Source organism: Pimephales promelas, chromosome 1 (assembly GCF_988280905.1).
Source record: "Pimephales promelas chromosome 1, fPimPro1.hap1.1, whole genome shotgun sequence".
NCBI lineage: Eukaryota > Metazoa > Chordata > Actinopteri > Cypriniformes > Leuciscidae > Pimephales > Pimephales promelas.
The window spans coordinates 45154222-45178245 of NC_142769.1; the positions used below are offsets into that span (position 1 = coordinate 45154222).

At 36.7% G+C, this 24024-nt stretch overlaps 2 protein-coding genes across 2 annotated transcripts; one reads left to right on the forward strand and one right to left on the reverse strand.

The window, feature by feature from the left end:
• Positions 1 to 249: 249 nt before the first annotated feature.
• On the reverse strand, positions 250 to 19321 carry LOC120469633 (uncharacterized). Its single transcript, XM_089119084.1, has 12 exons — positions 19160 to 19321; positions 18706 to 19050; positions 18515 to 18589; positions 16411 to 16536; positions 16214 to 16245; positions 15958 to 16078; positions 4348 to 4452; positions 3067 to 3414; positions 2634 to 2969; positions 2363 to 2476; positions 1777 to 1805; positions 250 to 804 (listed from the first exon to the last, which is right to left on the reverse strand). Exons 1-12 carry the CDS (start codon positions 19191 to 19193, stop codon positions 676 to 678), a joined length of 1794 nt encoding a protein of 597 aa, XP_088975210.1. The 5' UTR covers positions 19194 to 19321; the 3' UTR covers positions 250 to 675.
• On the forward strand, positions 11570 to 14617 carry LOC120469779 (GTPase IMAP family member 8). The gene is made up of 5 exons (XM_089130164.1): positions 11570 to 11793; positions 12287 to 12979; positions 13250 to 14023; positions 14109 to 14246; positions 14427 to 14617. The coding sequence occupies exons 1-5, from the start codon at positions 11784 to 11786 to the stop codon at positions 14570 to 14572; spliced, it is 1761 nt and encodes a 586-aa protein (XP_088986290.1). The 5' UTR covers positions 11570 to 11783; the 3' UTR covers positions 14573 to 14617.
• Positions 19322 to 24024: the final 4703 nt, after the last annotated feature.

Consider the following 24024-nt stretch of genomic DNA (forward strand, 5'->3'; position numbering starts at 1 on the left):
CATGCTAACGCTAACACATGTTTTAACTGTAAGAGTATATTTGTGTATCTGTTTGTGTGTAATGATATCTGACTGCCATCATCTGGATGTGACTAGTAGTACATTTCTGTATTTTTGCATAATGCTACCAACAGTAATTAAGAGAAAAACATACCGTCTACCATATCTCTGTTTTCAACTTTTCATTTGTGTCATTTTTGGGTTAATTTGTAATAATACCGATATTTTTTGTCTATTGATGCCAAGCAATTTTCACTAAAAGTTTTTTCCCCTCATTTGCAAAGCGTCGCCCTCTCCATGGTGCTGAATTTAATGGTAAATTACTGTAAACACACAATTTATGGATTTTTTTTTCATGATTTAATGTAAATTTAAACATATTAATGACATAGTGAATTACATGGCGGCAATATGTCACAAAAATGCTATTATAAGATGAAAGCCCTTAAAGACAACATTAAGACAACAGCATAAAAGAAAATCTATAAAATACGGTAACAGAAGTCTCTCCCTCGTCACTTTCTCGAAAATAAAAAAATACAAGACTTCATCTTGCCGCTGAATCTTGTGATGCTCATATTATTTGTGATCACATGATACAGTAATTGACATTCACAGTTAAATCTTATTCACAGTTAAAACATGACAGGCATTGAGAATGAGGAAATCCTTGTTTTACACTTTCTGTTTGCGAACTGATGCATACACCACAGAATTGACCTCTCTGTGGCCTTTTATTTTACGTGTAGACTGGTCCGATGAAAACTTCAGCGATGCATAATTTTCAGACTCTGTGTCAGCAATCTGAAGAGAGAATATAATTTTGACAATACTCAGTAATGTTACGGTATCAGTGGTGTAAAGTATTTGAGTAAATGTAATTAGAAACTGTACTTAAGTATCTTTTTGGCTACTTTCTATTTGCACTACATCATTATATGAGTATATGTACTCTTTACTCCAATACATTTTGCATGGCACCTAACTTTTTCTGCAGCAGTTTATTTCTGCTACAAAAGAAGTGATATCGCCATCTAAAGGGAGCGGGAGGTAGTATATCTTATGCGTTTCGCCCTATGGTTTCGCCCTTACTCACCCAAACTTGACAATAAAAATACTTTACGTGAATGTGAGTTCATTAGGTAGTTGCTGAACCGCAGTTGTTTCATATATAAGCTATGAAATGAAGACATGGCTTCAGCCGAACCAGCATGTCCAGTGCAAATAGCCTTTGACTATGTCCAGTATATTGAAGAGACCTTTTTGAAGGATATTGGTTTAACTATTCCCTTTTTGAACACTTTAACTCAACTGAGACTTGAGTGTTTGTAGATGTTTTAGGTGCTGACCTTGATTTATAGCAAAATTGAGGTGTTTCTGTTTTGTTTTGATTTTAGAAAACAAACATTGTTGCTTTCCTCACAAATGAACCCTGTTCAGTACAAGTAAATGCTTAAGTACTGTTAAAATCAGATACTAAAAAGGGGTTTTAACATTGGTGACTTGTAATGGAGTCATTTTTGGTGTAAGGCTTTCTGTACTTTTTCTCAAGTAGGTTTTCTACGCCTCTGTATGGTTTATACTTATATTCTGGATGGCTCATAAATGTCTTAAATGCAAATAATGTGCAGTAAAATGTGACTTTTTGCGATGGTAAAGTACATTATTAAATATTAAACCATGTCATTAATGTTCCTGTCGATTTTTATTTGAGTGGCACAGCTTACCCACTCTCCCCATTAGCTGTGTATAGTGTAAAAATATAAAGCAACTCACCTGGGCTGTAGACTGAACCTCGCCGACACCTTAAAATGTATCATAATTAGAAATTAGAACAGTTACATCAAATCATTTTGGAAAATGTATACACCACAGTTAAAAATTTTGGTGCCAGTAAGATATTTTTCTAACTAACTCAATATTTTCATTTAGCAACGATGCAAAAGTGATTCTAAAGACATTTATAATGTTAATCAAGAATCCTGAAAAAACAATTATCATTTCAACATTGAGAATCAACAAGGGGTTTTCAACATTCATAATATTAAGAACTTTGAACAGCAAATCAGCATATTAGCATGATTTCTGAAGGATCATGTGACACTGATGTGACAAATTCAGGTTTGATCATCTGAATAAATTTAATTTTTAAATAAATTAAAATAGAAAAATTTACATAATAATATAATGCATAAAAATAAATTTACATAAAATTTCACATCATCGACCGTTTTACTGCCTGTGTGCGCACAAGAGATTACTTTAAACATTAAAAACATGATAATTGTTTGAATGGTTGTGTATTTGTGTTTTTGAGAGAGAATGTCATTTGAAACGTGAGATGAGTAAAAAAGGGTCTTACTTCTGTGTGCAGCTCTTCTCCATGACAGCACCATTATTATATTAACTATTACTAATATCACCAAAACAGCGGAGAGCAGTGCGATGATATAAAACGCTGTTTTATCAGAAACAACTGGAAAAAAAAATGTTTTATGATCAAAATCTGAACAATCCAAATGGAATGAAAAGTCTCTTTTTATATTATTGAATTCTCTGAAAACTAAGAACTGATATACAAGAAATATATTGCCAAAATATATTACATATGTGAGAAATATAAAAAGTTTTACCATCAGCTGTCAGTTTAGTTCCATTTCCAATGAATAGCTTTCCACATGTGACCACACTGCAAAAGTAAGTTTCATCACTGGCGAGTCTTTTGGGGACTTTGTGCACGCAGTTCTGTACAGTCGACCCGGACACAGAGATCTTCTCACACTGATCTTTCCTGTCTCCTTCACTGTAAATGAATCCTGAATGAGACTCCCTTGGTTCGTATTTAAGCCAGTAGATGCTTTGCTCTCCTGAACAAGTCTCACCAAAGATTGAGCAATGAAGAGTCACAGAGTCTCCTTCATGATGTGAGTCCAAAACTGGACGCTGGATGACTTTAATGGGCTTTGCATCTCAAAAATAAAATACAAATTCTTTAGTATTTGCAGTAATAATAATAAAACAAACTTAGAATTTCCAAATGTGCCTACATTCTCACATTCCACTTACCATTAACTGTTAGATAAGATGCCCCTCCAAAGTACAACATTTCATACAACTGCACACCACAGTGGTAATAGGCGGCATCTCTGGATGTAATCTTGTTGAAGATTAATGCAGATTTATTGTCATCGACTTTGACTTCAAGCCGTGATTCGTTGACAAATTCTTCTTGAAGTTTTATCTTCTTGTAATATGTGGAAACTATAGGGCTTAGCTTTTGTCCTGGGATTTGTTTGAGCCAAACCCAGGTCACAACCGGATCGACAGTGGTGTAGCATTCCAGGATGACCGAACCACCGGCTGGGGCTGTGACTGACACGTTTGGCTGGAAAACACTGAGTGTCATAGACACACCTGATATAAGAGAAGTCCTGATGAGTCCTGGGAAATCATATCTCAATCATTTCCAAAAAACAGAGTGTTAACTTGTTGATGAATGGATTGATTTTCCTGATTATTACTGTAAAACTGCTTTTGAAACAATCTGTATTTTAAGCGGCATATAAATAAGAGTGACTTGACGGAAGCACAAAATACTCAACGCATTCTCATCCTTTAACGTCATATAGAACGCTAGTGACAAAACGGCGCTATACTACGCACATGGCACCCGTTATCGTTAATATAACACGTGCTGTGAGGGCTAAGTTTAGGTGTGGGGTAGGGTGTACGTGTCATATTCACGCTAAAGGATTTATAACGTCTTGGGTTCGCGTGTTATATTAACGATAAAGGGAGCCATGTGCGTAGTATAGCGCCGTTTTTGCATATAGCGTTCTATATGACGTTAAAGGATGAGAACGGGCTGAAATACTCTATAGGATCATTCTCAAATCATGCAAGAAAAAAGGGTAACACTTTAGTTTAGGGTCCAATTCTCACTTTTAACTTGCTTATTATAACTAGGATTGGCTGTTTATTAGTTCTTATGAAGCACATATTAAAGCCTTATTCTGCATGACCATAATCTACATCCCTTATTCCAGTACGTAAACTCAACAACTACCTTACCAACTATTAATAAGCCGTAATTAGGAGTTTATTGAGGCAAAAGTCGAAGTAAATGAGAATTGGACCCTAGTCTAAAGTGACCGAAAAGAGTAATCAGCTTGAATCCTGCTGTCATTAAAGCAAAAGACGGACCACATATTGAGAAAGTCTGGTATTCATGTATAATTGTCAATTGATCTTATAAACTCGAATAGTTTAAAAGTTAAATCAAAGGTTAATCTGTTAATATAATGTATTTAAATAAAATACTAAATAAATAAATGATAGATTACTTACATGATACGTAGAACAAAAGAGCGTATGCGTGCAGAGCAAACCTCTTGATGGCTGGCATGTGAGCTGTCTCCATCCTGAGAACAAAATGAGAATATGGCATATAAACTGATAAGTTTCAGTGTAGCGTGTATGCAAATTGTCCAAACTTCGAAATAAGTTCTCATTGGCTGAGGGAGGTTATTACAATCATATATATGTTCTCTATCTTTCAGTTAACACCCCTTGTCCTCATTCACTTTTCCAATAAACAAGTCTTTGACCTAGTGGACTTCCTGCGTCAATATAGTTCTAGATTTATGGAAACATTTCTTTATCTGTATCATCGGTGTATTTAACTTTCTATTAAACAACAGATTGACACCAAAACGTTTTTTGAAACATAGTATCAAATGCAATGAATGCTGTGAATATGCATGTTAAAAATATATTTAAAAAACAGAGACTTTGTAAAAGGTCAAAGGTCAGCAAACAGTTCTGTGTCTGTTTTGCATTATGTATATATAAGGGGGAAAAGTATAAACTAAGTGTGCATGATGTGAGAGTGTGTGGGTCAATTTACTCACATTAAGTTGTGTTGAGGGTTTGTGGAAGCTTCTGTGGTTGATCAAATTGGCCAAAGGTTGGTATAAGATCCACACCAGTAATGATTTTTTTTTTCTAAGGCGTATTTTATTAAAGCTACATAAAAGTCCTAATTGGATTCTAATTCTAAACCTGGCTTAATCTAAGCCCCGTCTGTGAAACCAGGCCATATTGTTTAAGATCCGTAAAGGGATAGTCTTCAGTATTCCTCAAAACGACACTCTTAGAAGAAAAGGTTCTATCAGCGCTACATATTTGGAACCCCTAAAAGGTTCTATACACTCTTAAAAAGGGTTCCTTTGGGTTCTATATAGAACCCTGGGGTTCCATACTTGGCCAATAGAACCTTTTGCCAAAACAAATGGTTCTATATAGAACCATTTTGGAGTTCTATATATGAAGTGGGAGATGGAACCATTTCTTCTAAGAGTGAAAAACAACACAAACAACACATCAACACAAACACAGAATATTACGCAAACAGGCAATAATTAAATTTGTTAAATTACACAAACATACTTCATGTATTTAATCTCACATTAACCAATGACTTAGAAAAGATTAGAAAAGTTAGAAAAGACAAGAATTGAATCATTTGCAATCAAAAGCATCCACCCACTTTGACTTTCTTGTCAACAGGCATTTATTTTTGACATCATAAAAACAAACTATGTTAACTATAATGAAATGTAGGCGATAAGTCAGGCATTTACTGAGAGTGGTATACTTCTATAAAAAGCTTTTGCAGATTATTTTGACCAAAGTGCCTGTCTCAGCGGGTTTCTCCTACACCAGTGTGGGTGCGTTTATCTTAAAAGGTCACTGGTGGCACAAGAACAAACACACATAAAAGAAATCAGGTCAGCACAACACATCCTGAAACAGAAACAAATTAGGGTCTGCTATTGCTTTAGTGCAAAAACCACAACATTACACCAATGCAAGCTTAACACTTTGCAACTGACCATAATTTGGCTATTTAGAATGAGAGAAAGTAATGTGGTTGGTTATCACACATCAACACACTTATAAACAGATACACAGATAAGTGTGTGTGTGTGTGTGTGTGTTTGTACAGGTTTATTGTGGGGACCACATGTCCCACAAAGATAGCAAAACCAAGTGTCTATGTGTGTGTGTGTGTGTGAGTGTGTGTGTGTGTGCGTGTGTGTGTGTGTGTGTGCGTGTGCGCGCATGTGTGTGCGTGTATCCCGGGTGTGTGTGTGTGTGTGTTCTGTATTATCTTCGTTATGGGGACAAAATGTCTGATCACTCAAAACTGCAACATTCAATATGGCTGCCTGCTAGAGGAAAGCAAGTCAATTAAAATCTTTTCACTTTAGAACGAACATGCACATTTTCTGCACTAACCTGTAAAATGTTTTTATTTAGACTAAGTTTTGACATTTGTTTTGTATGTTATCTACTTCCTGTTCCACAGTAGGAGCTGCACAGCTTTAAAACAATGGTTACCCAGGGGTGTTACTAAAATGACTCCAGTCCTGTAGGTGGCACTAATACTTAAAGGTATAGCGGAGGATCTTTCCGAATTTTAGAGAAGACCCGCCCTCTCCAATTTTTAAAAAAAAAAATGCACATGCACAAACACAACACTCTTGCTCCCGAGAGGGAACGTGTATTACGCCTTGCACAATTATGTTGCAAATTATAAACAAACTCAAAAACATTAATAAAAAAGACAACATGTCAAATGCCCTTTCGTGTTTTATTTACTTATTATACTGATCGACTGAGAGACCGAGGACTCAAGACATAATATACAACCCTGTATCACACGAAATACGTTCTGAGGAAACTATTTTGCAATCGCAATTACGTTAAATGGCAACATATAAGCAGAATCGAAATTACGTTAAATGGCAACATATAAGCAGTGCTATGTCTAATTGTCGTAGGTTTTAATACGTTATTTTTACACATAGTTGCATATGTAATGGAGAAGTAGCTTGTTGCATTTGTGTAATGATAAACACACAAGGTTTTAGAATATTTCAGCGTGATACTATTTACCATTTGGTCAAAAGGCTTTAGACGAATTGAGATGTTTACCGTGTCTATGCGGTGCATTGTGCCAGGGCTAGCATTGCTAAGTAGCTTGCATTAACTTTTACTAGTGATTTTAAATGGATTTCTCCAAATAGCATGACAAACTTTACCTGTCTAGAATCTTCGCGACTGCGGCGTCAGTGAGAAGCCCAACTTGTGCTTTTAGCGCACACCAGCGTGTGATATTCACCCACTTGTGTGATATTCAATCACTTTGGTCTTGTTTCTATATTCTGCGGCCTTTCTCTTCTTATCATACACTTCGTATACATTTTTTCTCTTTCGACCCTCAGCCATTTTCAAAGGAATGGCTGAAACCGTAACTCCGACATAATACACCTGAAAGTGAAAACTACATAGGGATGAGCACGTACGACGGCCTTACGTAAACATATCACCAGAATGATTGACACTTAGGTGGACCAATAGTATAGACTACCCACCCGGAAAAAGAAAATCCTCTGCTATACCTTTAAAGTCCCTGTAAAGTCAATTCTACAAAAAAGTTCTAAACGCATTATAAATGTTATATATGTATTGCTAAAACATATTACAAAGACTGTGAACTGTGAAGTAATGAAATGTGCAGTTAGACCGTTAAACAGTTTTTCACCATTGCAATTTTACGGATTGTTTGGGCGGGGCTAAAACAGGGCTCGATGACGAACAGTGCCTGGACACGCCCCTATTTGATGACGCACAGAGTCTGATCTCTCCCCTAACACACAATAACACTCCCCGAGCACATTCGCATTCACTGCTCAATCGCGAGTGACTGTCAGTACTATTAGTTACTACAGCTGAGCCTACAGTTTGCTACCTATGCCTTCGACACGGACATGCTACCTGGATGCGATCATGTACAAAACAGATCGGTATCTTCATTTAAATTCCCTAAAAACGATCACATCAAGAAGAGGTTTTTAGAGAGCCAACCTTGATAAAGAGCTGAGGATCACTGCCAACACCCGCCTCTGTAGTGATCATTTTACACTGGATAGTTTAAACTTTCCTCAGAGACAACTGGGATTCACTGATAATCCGCTGTTACTGGTGAACGGAGCCGAAACGACTATCTCCCGCCTCAGCGTTCATCCTCCCGCCGCGAAAGCAGTTTTACCTAATATCACCGTCGACAGTGGGCGTGGTTTCAGCACAGCCAGCGGACACGCCCCCAGCATTTGAGAACAGAGATAACTGCTCATTTTTTCATGATTTTGATAGCTTATTTTATGCACTTGCCGGATTTTTTATCATTCAAATTTGGCTGGGTGGCTAATTACACATTTTTCTGTGGTGTGACAAACTCAGAACACATACTTAATTTTGACTTTACAGGGACTTTAAGCTGGTTTTAGAAAGAAAGTAGAGAAAAAACAGCAGTGGGAAAAGGCAAGGGGGTAATCCATCGACCAGAAGTTGAAGACTATGAATCTGCGCGTCAGGAACGGAAGTGCTAAAAAAAAAAAAAACTTCACTTGTCTCAATGGAGTTCCAATGAGATGGCTCTGTCCACTTCTTATACTGTCTATGGGAAAGGGAGAGTCAAAGGACACATTTATATTCCATTCAAAATAAGGCTGGTTTTGTAAAGAATAGAGGAGGGAATAGAAAATAAGAAATAGTTATGGTCATAATAAGAATAGGTCTCAGTAATTTGATTAATACACTATACATTTTAGGGAAGGACCCAACTTTTTTCTGATTATTGTAAGGTTTTAGAAAACTATACAACATGTGCTTATGATTTGCAGGTCTATTTCTAATACCTCAAACAACATCCAATACTCAATCAAAATATTTCAGGCTATTTCTCTAGAATCCTATGTAATTTTCCAACTAACTTCCATGCTGAGAAGACAACTATCAGTACACTTGGAGATTTGATAGGGTGGGGGAGGAGTGTTTGTATTTGAACTATTACTGGCTTGTCCAGTTCAACAAGAAAGTGAGGTGACACATAAAACTTTGGGTGGAGGGGTCTGTCTGTACATAAACCGGAGATGGTGCGCTAACGTTACTGTAAGAGAGAGGATCTGTCACTCTGACATCGAACTGTTGTCTGTGTCACTTCGGCCGTATTACCTCCCTAGAGAGTTTCCCCAGATTTTCGTGTCTGTGGCTTATATCCACCCCAAAGCTGACGCTAAGTCCGCCGCGGATATTATTTTTAAAACCGTAAACAAACTTCAGTCTATTTCCCCTATGTATGTAACATGTCCCACACGTCGTAACAAAACTCTAGACCTACAGTATGCTACGGCTCCATTAAAGGTGCATATACGTCCAAGGCGGGGCCAGCACTGGGTTCCTCTGACCACAATTCTGTCCACCTCTTACCCACCTACACCTCGGTGTTGAGGAGGGAGAACCCTGTCAGAAAACAGGTGAAGGTCTGGACAGAGGACAGCTCTTTAGCGCTACAAGCCTGCTTTGAGTGCACAGACTGGACAGTGTTTCAGGACTACTGTTCTGATATTGATGAACTCACTGATGTTGTCTGTAGTTACATCTCTTTTTGTAAAGACTCTGTTCTCCCGAGTAAGGAAGTCAAGGTGTTTCCAAACAACAAACAGTGGTTCTCTAAGGACATTAAGGATTCGCTAATCAAGCGAAAAACTGTTTTTAATGAAGGTGATGTGTATGCTGAGAGGGCTGTAAAAAAAGAGATTAGGGCTGAAATTAAAAAAGCTAAATTAAGGTACAAGGATAGAATTGAAGCAGATCTGAGAAGTAATAATTTAAAGAAAACCTGGAATGGTATGAAGACACTGATTGGGCCAAATGATAAAGCTAAAAGAGTTGTTCTAGATGGTTTTTCATCTGATAAACATTTGGCTGATGAATTCAATGTATTTTATTCTCGATTTAACAATTTGGATTTTGATAATGAAATTGAGGGTTTTAGGGCTATCACACAGGCAGCTCCATCAATTACTATTGACAGTAAGACTGTGGCCAACATATTCAAGCGCACCAGATCAAAAAGTCCGGGGCCAGATAAGATTTGTGGGCAATTATTAAGAATATGTGCAGATCAACTCTGTAATATCTTTCAGTGCATTTTTAATTTGTCTTTATTACAACAAAGAGTTCCTAGAAGTTGGAAGCATTCTATTATTGTGCCTATAGCCAAGTGCTGCCCCCCAAAATCTTTGAATGATTTTAGACCTGTAGCCTTGACCTCATGAAAAGCTTTGAAAAAATTATTAAAGAGGCTGTTTTACTGCAGGTTGGAGATCAGCTGGATCCACTGCAGTTTGCATACAGGTCTGGTAGGGGTGTGGAGGATGCTGTGATCACACTTTTGCACTTTATTTTTAGCCACCTGGATAGAGAAAAAACTCATGCCAGACTTTTATTTGTTGATTTCACTTCTGCTTTTAACACTATTCAGCCCCTTTTGCTCGCTAAGAGACTGATTGCGGATTTTAACCTGGATTTGAATTTGGTGGGCTGGGTATTGGACTTTTTAACAGATAGATCACAGCGGGTGAGGGTAAACAGTACCCTATCTGAAGTCACGTTTACATCTACTGGTTCTCCCCAAGGTTGCTGTCTGTCTCCTCTCCTGTACATCCTGTACACAAATCAGTGTCACAGTTTGTACCAAGATAGATATATACTCAAGTTTGCGGATGATTCTGTTATCGTGAGCTTGCCATCGGGGAATGAGCGGGACCATGGGCCAGTCCTGAGTGACTTTGTAGAGTGGTGTGATAGTTCTTTTTTACAGCTGAACGTATCTAAAACCAAGGATATGGTCATCGACTTACGTAGGACACCACCTCCCTCTACAGTCACGGTTATTAAGGGCACGGATATTGAGCCCGTTGAGACATAAAAATATCTTGGAGTTATTTTAGATAATAAATTGAGTTTTGAACTGTTGGTAGACGCTGTCTCAAAGAAATTTCAACAAAGAATGTATTTTCTTAGGAAATTGAATAGTTTTAATGTTTCTTCAGAAATGATGACTCTGTTTTATCGTGCTTCCATTGAATCGGTTTTATCTTTTTGCATTTCTGCTTGGTTTGGTAGCCTCTCCCTGATAAATAAAAACAGACTAGGTAATCTGGTTAAAGTGGCAAGCAGGATTTCCAGGAGAGGTCAGGCTCAACCAGGGGAGTTATACAAAAAACAGGTCCACAGGAAAGTTAGTGCTATATCTCATGCACAGGATCATCCCCTCAGAACTGAGTTTGAACTTTTGCCCTCTAAGCGGCGTTACCGAGTCCCTAGATGCAGAACAAAGAGGTTGCATATATCCTTCATTCCGGCAGCTGTGAGGTATCTTAATGACACTTAGCACTTTATACTTTATATTGATTAGCAAAAGTTGCATTTTTGCACTTTGATGGTTTTGTAAATTATTTATTTATTATATATTATGTATTGGGCGCTAATGTGAATTCCTGCCTTCTGTGCTTCTGCTGGTTGGTTCTGCTGTTGTGTGTCGTTGTGTGTTTTTATGTGAGCATTTGCTGCAAATTCAATTTGCCCTTACGGGACAATAAAGGTACTTTGAACTTTGAACAACAAACATTACGATCAACAAAGAGATATAGTCTAAACATGTGTCAGTTTTACTTTCTCCTTCACGTTAGTTGAAACATTCACATCGGAAAGAAGCCATTTTATGAAATGCAACCATTTTCAGGAACACAAACACATTTTTATTTTTTAGACATCTGCGGTAAAGACACTAATAAAGGTCTGAGGGAGGAATTGATCACTGAGAAGGATTAATTATTATTTGAAGCAATATATTTTATTTGGATTTGGCAATGGCAGACGGTAAGAGACATCGGTAACACTTTACAATAAGGTTAATTATTTAACATTGGTTAATGTATTAACTAACATGAACTAACCATGAGCAATACATTTGTTACAGTATTTGTTAATCTTCGTTGATGTTAGTTAATGATAATAAAGCTGTTCATTGTTTGTTCATGTTAGTTCACAGCGCATTAACTAATGTTAACAAGATTTTAATAAAGTATTAGTAAATATTGAAATTAACGTTTGCAAAGATTAATAAATGCTGTATAAGTGCTGTTCATTATTAGTTCATGCTAACTAATGTAGTTAACTAATGTTAACTAATGAACCTTATTGTAAAGTGTTACCGAGACATCAAATGAAGCATTTTCAAGAAAAAAATTGTAGGATGTGGTGATTCTTCTTTCTCTTCTTTTGTAATCAATCACTTTAAAATAATTTTCATGAAAATTAATTAAAAATAAAATAAATACTTTGTCATCCTCTTCCTGCTTTTGTTTTACAGAATTGCGATTAGTGTTATTAGGAGGACATCAGAGTGGGAAGAGTAATGTGGCACACTCCTTTTTAAATGTTAAACGTGAATCTGATCAAATAACCACAGAGTGTGTGAAGATGGAAGGAAACATAAACGGCAGGAAAATCATTCTTGTGGACACCCCAGGCTGGTGGAAGTGTTATCAGTTGTGTGACTCCACAGAGTGCCTGAAAGCAGAGCTTGTTAGGAGCACCAATATCTGTCCACAGGGACCTCATGCTTTCCTCCTGGTGATGGAGGTTGATCTTGATTTCTCAGAGAAGCACGGGAAAGCAGCCGAGGCTCACATGCAGTTCATTAGTGAAGACGTCTGGGATCAAACCATTATAGTCTTTACAAAACTCCAACATTTGGGTGACAGAACTATGGAGCAATATGTAGAAATTGAAGGGGAAAACTTGCAAAAGCTTACTCAAAAATGTGGAAACAGATATGTTGGTTTTGACGCTGACCTGGATAGAGATGGTTCCCAGGCGAAAGAGCTATTTAGGCAGATAGAGAAACTTGTTGCTGAAAACAATGGCCGTCCCTATAAAGCTGATGCAAGAAGGCTGATGAATTTGGAGATTAAAATAAAAAATGTGGAAGAGAGAGCAGCTGCCAGAGCACAACAAGTTTTGGAGAAGAGAAGAAAACTGGAAGAAATAAAAAGGAATGCCGGTCAGTAATTTCAGTTTGTTGTTATTTTACTCAGGATAACCATAACTTGTATTGCATAAAAATGATCAATTGACATTGCAATCATCTGTAGCCTACAACATATTATAAAAAAAAATAATTTTAATCATTTATTTATAATATATTTATACATGCATAAGTATTGTATTATAATATATTATAATACTATAAAATAATATGTATTTATAATTGTTGTAAATATTTCACAAGTCTATTTATTTTAAATATATTATCAATACATATTTTCAACAGAAGCCGAGCATGATGGATCACCTCTGAATATTGTGCTGCTGGGATGGGTCCTGTCCGGCAAGACATTGGCTTGCAATCTCATCTTGGGTGATGACGTTTCATTTGACAAAACTGTGAAGTGTGTCAGAACACGTGGAGAAGTGAATGGAAGAAAGGTCACTGTAGTGGACACTCCAAGCTTTTGGAAATTTCTTCCATACCAACTGAACGCAGATTCTGTGAACACTGAGATATTGAAGGCAATGGATCCTTGCCCTGATGCAATCCTCTTGCTTATACCTTTAGACACGTCCTTTTTAGAAGAGCAGATGGAAGTCATATTAGAAAACATGAGACCACTTGGTGAGAAGGTTTGGAGGCAAACCATGGTGCTCTTCACATGTGGAGGAAAATTGGGAAACAAACCTATTGAGTACCACATTGAAAGTGAAGGGGACGCCCTTGTGCGACTCGTGGAGATGTGCGGGAACAGATATCATGTGTTTGAGAGCATGAGCATGAGAGAAGATCGCACCCAAGTAGATCAGTTACTGGAGAAGATTAAGGAAATGATAATGGAAGCTGCTCTGCTGGAAACAAATGATGAACATCAGGGGAAGAACAAGAAGTCCCAAGAAAGAGAAACCCTATCTGAGTGGCTTCGAGTTGAGGATGTCAAAAAATTACTTAATGAAGAATGGGAGAGGAGTAATGCTATGATGAAAGATATGTTGAAAACAATGAGCACACAGAAATTTGTCAGAACAGGAAAAAGTTTAGATGAACCTCTGGATTGTATGTGTAAATTTTTGCAAAACATTTATTTTGATCTCAGTGGCTTATACTCACTTTAATTGCCCCATTTTGATTTTGCTTGCAGTAAGAGGAGAAGGGATAAATACAGAATTATTTATCAACAAACACCAGCTGAAAGATGCAATTGAGAGGGAATGGAATCGTCAGGAAGCAGTAGACAGTGCTAGGATCCAGTATAAACTAAAATGCCTGAATGCCAGAGGTAAGTACAGAAAACATTATACAATTCACTAATTTGGAAATGTTTGTCTAAGTGTGGCTGGTAGCCAAAAAAATTCTGTGCTGCCAATAAACAGATTGCAAATTCAACTGACAAGTCAAGTACTTAAGTTTCTTTTGAGAAAACGTCAGATAACCACAGCTTTGTTTTATTTCCTTGTAGCAGAGGCATCCTCATGTGCTGATGAAGAGGACATAAAGATATCTTGTGCTAAAGTGAATGAATGGCATCAGAGGAATCATTTCTCAGACTATGGAAGTGTTTCCAGTTATGAAGAACATGACAAGACTGAACAGGATAGAGACTAATCATGAAGACGATCTGAAAATGCATGTTTGGACAATTTTTATCATGCAGTTTTATTATAGGATGCATGTCATTTTCGCACAAACATATTGTACTTTTTATTATCTTTCACTTCTTTGATCCAGTAATCTGCTTTAACAAGCACTAGCTGGATGCACACTGTGAGATTTTGGCCACGATTTGGCCTCTTGAGACAAAATTTGCAAACCCTAAAAGAAAACCTCTGATCCTATAAGCTAAAATCTGAAGTCTTTAAACGTTAGTTTGACATGTTGACCGCCAGCCAATTCATTTTACTATCACATTTTAATTGTTGCAATCAGAATATCGCAGTCCTGCAGTGTGACTTCTCCTACGACAGACATCAAATTGTCTTCGTTTTTCAAGACAAGCCATGACCAAAATGAACGTTAGAGATTTCTTTGTAGCACCATTTAAATCCTGCGTGTAACGCAGCTCACTGTCACCGAACGCGTCTTTGATTGATGATGTTAAACTCCAGACGATTTTTCTTGTGTGCATTTGCTTTTTAATGCGTCTTGACTGTCGTACAGTCTAACATTAATGACAACTGAGATCTTACAGTGTCACATGGCTTACAGAGATGATCACGTTCGTTCAGTCTGAAAAGCAACAATCGTAAAGGACGATAATAAATGTTAACATGTAATAAATGTTGCTGTTTGAGCATAAACAACATCTGCAAAGTTACGACGCTCAAAGTACAAAGCAAAGTGAGATATTTTCTTTTAATAAAATTGCTTTTTAAGACTAATCAGCTGGTAGGGACTACAGGACATTCCTCCTGGGTTAGAGACATCACTAACCCTAAAATTTGCATAAACCCTCATGACAGAATATGCTAATCAATTACTAGAAGATAACTACACATAAGCTACATAAATTCATCAGCTAACCATTCAGAAATGTTGTCTGCATGTCACTTCTTCTTGAGTCTCTCCACCTTTGTCTGACTCCAGTTTGAACATAAAAGGCTAAACGTTTTAGAAATTTTCAGGACACAAGCTGTTGTAGCTCCGCCCCCTGCACTGGGAGCAGCAGCTCATTTGCTTTTAAAGGGACAGACATAAAGTTAAATGTTTTTTAAAAGTTAAACTGACATATGATATGTCATTGCAAGTTGCTTAAAGTTAAAACAGCTCAAACATTCAATTTAGTATGTGACTAGACTTGAGCCTTTTTTGTGAAACTGGGGGTAAGTATTTCTATACACACAATAATAATTCAAAGTAAAATTTGGATGAACTACATCTACAGTAATTGATGCTTTTGAAATATCAATGTTAATAATACATGTTTATAAAAAGGCAAATCATTTTGTAAAGATAAATGTCAAATAATCTGTTAAATCATGTGATCGGTCAGCTTTTCTTCACTTCACTGTATTCAACAGATGTTATCTCTGTATTCAGTATGTTGTTTGATCTTCTGGCTGGAGGGACGGAGGCAAAACTCACAGCCGCATAATTCACATCTGAATCTCCAATCTGTAAAAAAAAAATACATTGCTTACTTTTATCTTTTCTGCTTGAGATGCAAAGTTTGACATTTGTAATAGTTATTGGATTAGAAGTACATAATATAGTACAGAAGAAAATTTATTTTGTATTTTTGAAAATTACCTCACATGATGGAGATGCTAGATTTGTAGATCCTTCAAAATTTGCAGAAAATTATAGTTAAACTTTGACATACACATTTGTGATTGAATATTTAAAGAGTTTGTACAACATATTTGTATATGAAACTGTATATGTCTTTTTCTGAATCATAGCCTTGATTAAACTCTGCTTAACTGATGGAAAGTGTGAAATTTTACCTCTATGCCGGTTTCCCCAGCGTTTGCAGTGAACAACCAGGAGTGTGACAATTACGATCACAAAAAAAACATTGGAGGATATCAGGCAAAGTAACACAGGATCCCATACTTTTTGATTGTTGCTGTCTGAAATGGAGAAAAATATCCAAAATAATTGAATAAAGCACACTCTGCTCATAGTAAAATTCATAATTAAAATACTGAGAATATACATTACTAGAACTGCTAGCTTTGTGTTGTGAATATACTTTTCTATGGCCCAAAAAAAAACTATTTTAACACTTAAACCATATACTTAAAGATAAATGAATGGCTTTGCATTAAGATAAAGTGTCAAACCAAGTGGGACTCGTTTTAAAGATAGTGCCTGATAGACTTTTCAAGCAAAACATTTTCATAAAAACATTTAGATTATGATAAATTTAAGAGAACTGACTTCAACATTGTGTGAATCGTTGGTAAAACTTTGCTGTTCCTGTTTGCCGAATACACTTGGTTGGATATTTTGTTGTGTAATGCAATGAAATTCATGCTCCGTATTTTAAGTAGGGATGGGTACCGAAACCCGGTATTAAACGGGCCCCGGTACTGAATTTTGAAAGACCGCTGTATCGATAAGCTCGGACGTTACCGGTTCTGCTGTCGGTACTGGAGAAATTAAGTAAATACACGTAAGTTGGGCTACTATTTATTATTCCTATAAAGACGTTATCTCGAACATGTTTATATCACCAGCCATTTCTATATATAAACTATATTTTAATTAAACCATATGTCTGTGATGCAAATTTGCAATTCGCAGTTCAGAAGAGAGAGAGAAGAGAGAGAGAGCGATCTCTCACACAAAGCCACAGCACGCGCAACACGACAGCCCTTGCTTAATGAGTGACAATGAGGACAGAACTAAACATCCAACGTGGTTACACTTTAGATCTGGGGTATTATTCTAATATATTTTGTATTTCGGCTTCCAAAGATTATAAAAAGAAGATATTTGAGATAAAACCGTTAAAAAACGAAACGATCTGTCCAGCTTAACTTCCTTTACTTCACAGCACTGCGAAGCGCTGTCAGTTCTTCCTAAAACCCAAACGTAACCGTCAGAATCAGCACGATCGGCGATTGTAGCAAAGTGCTGTCTTCTACTGTTGCAAGATCAAGAAAATGGCTATTAAAAACACAAAAACCTGCGCAAGAGACGCTGTTCACAACACAAGGCGGTGCACGCTCCGAAACGGACTGCAACGAGACATGAAAAGTAACCTAGGCTATATACTTGGGCTTTGTGCGTCCTTAACTATCAAATATACATACAAATGTCAAAATGACCAGCTCTGAGATTCACTTAAACACAGTTTATTCACTTAAACACAATTATGTCTTAAACCAAACTGACGTAAATAATAGGGAGAAAATGATGGTGCATCAGTCCCCATTATCTGCACTCGGTCTTAAAGGGGCAGCAGTCTAATAGCCTAAACCTGCTGACGATTCAGCCATTAATGCAAATCAAACAACAAAAGGCAGAGAAAATCACTCACAGCCTTTGAATGAGTAACTTTAGATTTAATAAGCATTATTCTATCTATGATAAACTACAGTGCTATTTTATATTTGATGAATAGGTTTCTTTTCAGACAGAAACAATTACCTGACAAGATATGTTAGTAGACCTTCCTGAAATTAAAGCACTTTGTATATAATTTGTACCTTTGATTAATTGTATTCTTGTGTTTGTACTTGTTTTTTTTTCTTATGTGTCCTTTTTGTATAAACAAAAAAAGCCTGCACATTGCTGCATAACAAAAATATATTTTTCTTCGTTTTGCTTTTTATATTTTACATTTCAAAATATAAAGTTTAATTATGTTCTTAATTCTTAAAAAAAAAAAAAAAAACACCAAAAAGAACCGATAAGAATACCGTTAAAGTACCGGATCGATAAGCGGTATCGGTAAGAGTAGTAATACCGATAAAACCTTAACGATACCCATCCCTAATTTTAAGTGTGGCTTAAGAATGCAAATACTTTTTAGGGCCACTTGTGACAGTCACCAAAGAAAGCAAGTTAACAATTAGTCATAGTAATTTAATAAATAATTACCGTTATTCTTAAAAGTGGTTCCATTCACAACTGGTGTCTCCCCACATGCCACATTAAAGCCTTTAGATTCAGTTCCTTGGAAATAGCAAATGAACATGTCAAGACTCTTTTGGTTTGAAACAAGGAATGTTAAATTGTTATAGTTTACTCCAACCAAAATCTTTAAAACTCTAGAAAATTGAATATTTTACCTTTTAGCATCAGATTCACTCCAGAGATAAATTGAACTGAATTAAAGAACAACTTCCCACAATAGTAAATTCCGACGTCCTCCTTGGCCATAGCTGTGATGTTCAGATGAAAAGATCCTTGGCTTGCGGAAATATTAAATCTCCCATTTTTAAATTCATCCTTAAATTCTATATAATGCCAATAATTGTATGCAATAGGCCGAGGGATCCGTCCAATGCTCTGCTTATACCAAACCATTGTGCTGCCAAAACTTTCTATCGAGAAGCATTTGATTGTAACATCATCTCCCAGCTGGAATGTTTGTAACAAGACATTTTCACGAATGTGATCAGGTCGGACTCCAGCTAAAACAGAACAGTGTTGTTTCATTTAAACACTAAATATATGCATACATGGAACTGACTAATAAATACATAATTAGACAGTGGAAAAAGAGGGGGGAAAACTACTTACAAGCCCAAAAGATCAAAATGGCCCAAATTATCATGTTTGAAGCAATGGATGTGTGAAAATGCTTTTTAGAAGACGTGCATGTGATGTGATTGGTCACTTTCAAACCAAGACTTGAATAAGAGCGTGATTGGTTGAAATCAACCCGGTGTCTCTCACCCCACTCCCAAATTGGAGCAAAAGTGTTACTAAAGATATGAAACGCCTTTGTAACTAGTCTCTGCAAAATTAATTTGGTTTTGTTGAGCTAAATTGCATTGATCTGGCCAAATTTACATTGAAATATACACAGACAAATGTGAATGTACGTTACAAGTCAGTGGTAAATCACACAGAGAGACTAAAGTACTCAAAAGAGCCTTTTTAATTCCTAACAAATGACATCAAAGGGCCAAAAAAAAGGAAAGACTGGATAAAAAAAAAATGCATTGCATAAGTTCATGTGTGGGTAATATCAAAATCTTCTCCAAGACAAGTATATGGACAGACCTGGAATCAAGAGAGTCCAAAAATGAAAACTGCATGCAGAGAAAATGCGATATCTATATGCCTGTCCATTCATCCATCAATGTTATATATTTTTGATCTCCTTTACCTTTAAGATAAATCAAAGACTCCACACAATGAATACAAAAATCACATAAAATATGTGAACTTGTCACAAATCTTTTTTTGTTTTTGTTTTTATGAAGTGCTGCATTGTGTGAAAACAGTTTGTGGTCTTCTTGTTTTTCTAAAGATGGCTATCAGAAACAACCACCAACCACATCATTACCATATAAAGTAATCATAAAAAATAGGTCGAACCAGGTCGGACAAACATCCTGTGTGCACACTTGAGTGAAAGTGCAAGCGCAATTCTTAAATCATAAGGTATGACTGCCTGAAGTGTTTCACGACCACAGTGTTAATTCATCGGAAAAGTACGAATGCAGAAGACCATCGCATATTCAAGTGTGCATGAGTGGGTGTTTTAGGCAACCACATATATCACACATGTGACTGTGGAGCAAAACAGTAACCTTTTGGAAAGAAAAAATAGATCACTTGATGAGACTATAGAAATTAGGTAATATTTTCTTCTCAACTTTACATTAAGTATATGCAAGAGCACACTAATAGACACACAATCAGAGTTTTCAATTGTTGTTTGTTCGTCCTTTAGTCCTTCAGTTGTTTATTTGTCCTTTAGTTTTGCCTTCACAGGGCTCCAGACTGCGACCAAATGGTCGCATTTTGCGACCAAATTTTGAGAGTGTGCGACTGAATTTTACATCCAGTCGCACATGTGCGACCAGTAAATTTGCCACACGTTAAACGCATGGTTAAGCGTGGAAGGGGCGCGTCAATGAATCCGTGACAAGAATCGCGCGCATAAACGTCTGTGGGAAAGAGACGGAGACAAATATCACAAGCTGCTACGTGCGTCTGAGCAATAAGCGATCTATCGACTCGTTACCTAGCAGCGAATACAAACAAAATGAAAGTGGAACTAAAATACGATACTCGTGATTAGGACCGTCGAGCAGCAGCACCAGCGACCAGAACCACTGACAGTTAAAAAAAAGCCCCGAACTTGCCAGTCGCGGGCCGATCTCGCTCACGCGACACTGTTAGGAGATCCAGTGAATTAATCCATTGAATTCGCTTCAGAATTAATAACATCAACACCACGAGATCCAGTGACAAACATTCCGATTCGGCGCAGAGTTCTTTTATAAACCATATATAGTAAGTTATAAGTAAGTTATATAAGTTATCATATCAACAGCGCTGACGTGGAAACCAGGATAAACACTTATAGAAGGCTTTCAGTCCACTAAATCAGCAGCTCACCATGGATTTAGGCTAATGTAGTAATTCTAACCATAAATATGATAATGTGGAAGAAATAGTCAAACACTTACAAGTAGCCTACTACACATCTTTTTTCTAGCACTTCAAAATCAAAACTATAATATCATATATAAATATTTTATTTTTTGTATTTTTTATGTGATGACCAACACATTTTTTGTTCATCCTTCAAAGATTGTCCTAAAATAAATGTTTAAGATTTTTTAAGACTCTTATTTAAACATTTATTTAAAAAATAATAACACCATTGTAAACAGTATAATGTTTATTGGCTATTTTCACTCCATGTTTTCAAATTAATAGTTTTTTTTATTTAATATTAGGCCTAAGACATTATAAATGATAACTAAAGTTAATTTCATCTACACCCTAGTGATTTATTGTCAGCCCCAGTGCTACTAGATTTTTCTTCTTTTTTTTTTCTTTTTTTTTGTAGAACTCGGTGCGAGTTCTCAGTTGAGGTGGTGCTGCTTTCAAATTTGAGTCTGGAGCCCTGTGAACTTGAAATAAAACAGCATATCATAATGTTAAGTCTATTTATTATTATAGAATTTGTCAGTATTACAGTTGTTTTGGGGGAAATTTGAATAATTGCTTTGCGAGCTGATTTAAGGTGTGCCCCTAAATTTTCTGAGTGTGCTCCTAAAATTTTCAGTCAGGGGCAACAGCGCTCCTAGTAAAAAAAGTTAGTCTGGAGCCCTGCTTCAGCGAGCGAAATGCATGCTTGATCGTGTTCAAGAGATTTCCGAGGAGATTTCGGAAATTTTACATTTCACTGTGAAGATCTAAACATATTTAGATCTTCACAGTGAAAGGTAAAACTTCCGAAATCTCTGTGTAAACAATGAGTGACGTACACGCGAGAGAGATCACTTCCAGCGCATGCGCAGACCGAAGCGCCCGTGCCTTCAGATCACTTGGACGTGAATGTGATTAAAGGTAAAAACTATATAAATACTGTTCGTTTTCTCACACAAACTGCTCGTTTCATGTCTTAGGATGAACCCATATACCTCCATTATATGACTGACAGACAAGAACGGTTTGACCTCAAAATATCAAAATTAAAAATACTGTGGAACAAAGACACCTACATTATGGATGCCCTTCATAGACATATACACTAGACCTCACCTTGGATACGGCAGTTCATTGGAACGAATGCGTCAATAGAGCCACCATCTTGAAACAGGGGAGCCCCTCCACTTTAATGCATCAGCGTCAATGTAGTAGACACAGGTCTAACGCAAATAGAATCACCATAAATCATCATGAATGCAATTTTTCTTGTTTTTTTGGTTTGTTCCAAGGGTCAGACATGTATTTATCATTGATTCCAGAAAGAAAAAAAATGTTATATTTTTTTTTTATACATTCTTCCTAGTTCCGATTTTATCCGTGAACTTCATACGCTGCACAAAAGTCCGCCACCATCAATGAATTCGAAGTAAAGGCAGAGATAGCAGCGTTACCTAGCTACTTCCTATGACAAGACCCCTGTTCCAAGATGGCGGCGGTTTTGACGCATGCTTAGAACCCCCAGGTGAGGTCTAGTGTATATGTCTATGGATGCCCTTGAGGTAAGCTAAAACGTATCAAAAATTAATTTCAAGGTGAACTATCCCTTTAAATTAATATGCTTGTTTGTTTGTTTGAAAGTGCACAAATTATGAGACCTAAACTGAATTGGTTCTAGCGTGTCATGCAAGAAGATTTGAGCTTTCGTGTTTACCGTATCATATTTTATTGATACGCTCTTATGTATGTGCGCTATTCAGTGTTCAGTTGAATGATGAACTCACCTGTCGATCTCTGAACTCTTTGAACAAGACAGGATGAGGCCGATGAGCAACGGACGAGTGCTCCAGATCTAATGTGTTGCCTCCCGTTTAAAGCAAAGTTTGCAGAGTGGTGCTTTGAGGCCTGTTTTTACTTTTCTCACTACTTCTGTAGTCAAGTAATGCCTTATTTCAGTCATTTTGTTCTCTCTATTTATTGATTTCGGGCGTGTACAAATTCGAATGAGCTTCGTTTCAGAGCCCGTCTGGTTTGATCCATCGTGTTCCTTCGTCAGCGTTTGCCGGTTTCGCGCGTGACCCGCGGCGTCAGTGTAGATAGCTCACTGCCACCTAGCGGAGAACTTCGAAACAGCAGCGCATCAAATGTCGTATTAAAAAAAAAATTATGATATTGTACCGTTTGAAAAAAATTGCAGTACCGGGATACCGCGCATCCCTAGTTCACAGCAGTAGATTCCAAATGTAAATATTACACTTAGTCAAATCCAATCAACTCCAGACCTTTTTATGATTTAAATACCTTCAAATTAAACCTGAGTGTGCACTTTCAGCCCATATCAATTATATAATAATAGCTTGAATATGTTTTGGTAAATACCTGAAAAAATGTATGGACCTAACTGTATACACACACACACACACATACACAAACTTATTGGTGTTATTTAAAATGAATTAATTGATTGTCCCGTAGTTATGTTCTGAAAAATTAATAAAATCTCAAATAAACTCAACCAAAAGAGTTCTTAAATTATTATTATATTTTGCTTTATGCTATTTAATTTTTTTAAGCTTTAGCTCCCTCTTGAGGATGGACCCAGTTAATGATATATACACTAACCAACAAAATTAAAAGGGATAGTTCACCCAAAAATGAAAATTCTGTCATCATTTACTCACCCTCATGTCGTTCCAAACCCGTAAGACATTCGGTCATCTTCTGAACACAAATAAAGATCTTTTTGATCAAATCTGAGAGCTTTCTGTCCTTCCATTGACAGCAACGCAACTACCACTTTGGCACTTTAAAAAGTTCATAAAGAGATTGTAAAACTAATATGAATTGAGAAGTTTAGTGCAAATTTTCAGGAAAGCCTCTATCACTATATATTACAAAGTCTAAATCCAATCTGTTCATGATATGAAGCGATCGTGTCTCTTCAGAAAATTTAAAACTGCTCAATTCATATGGAATAGTTTTACGATCTCTTT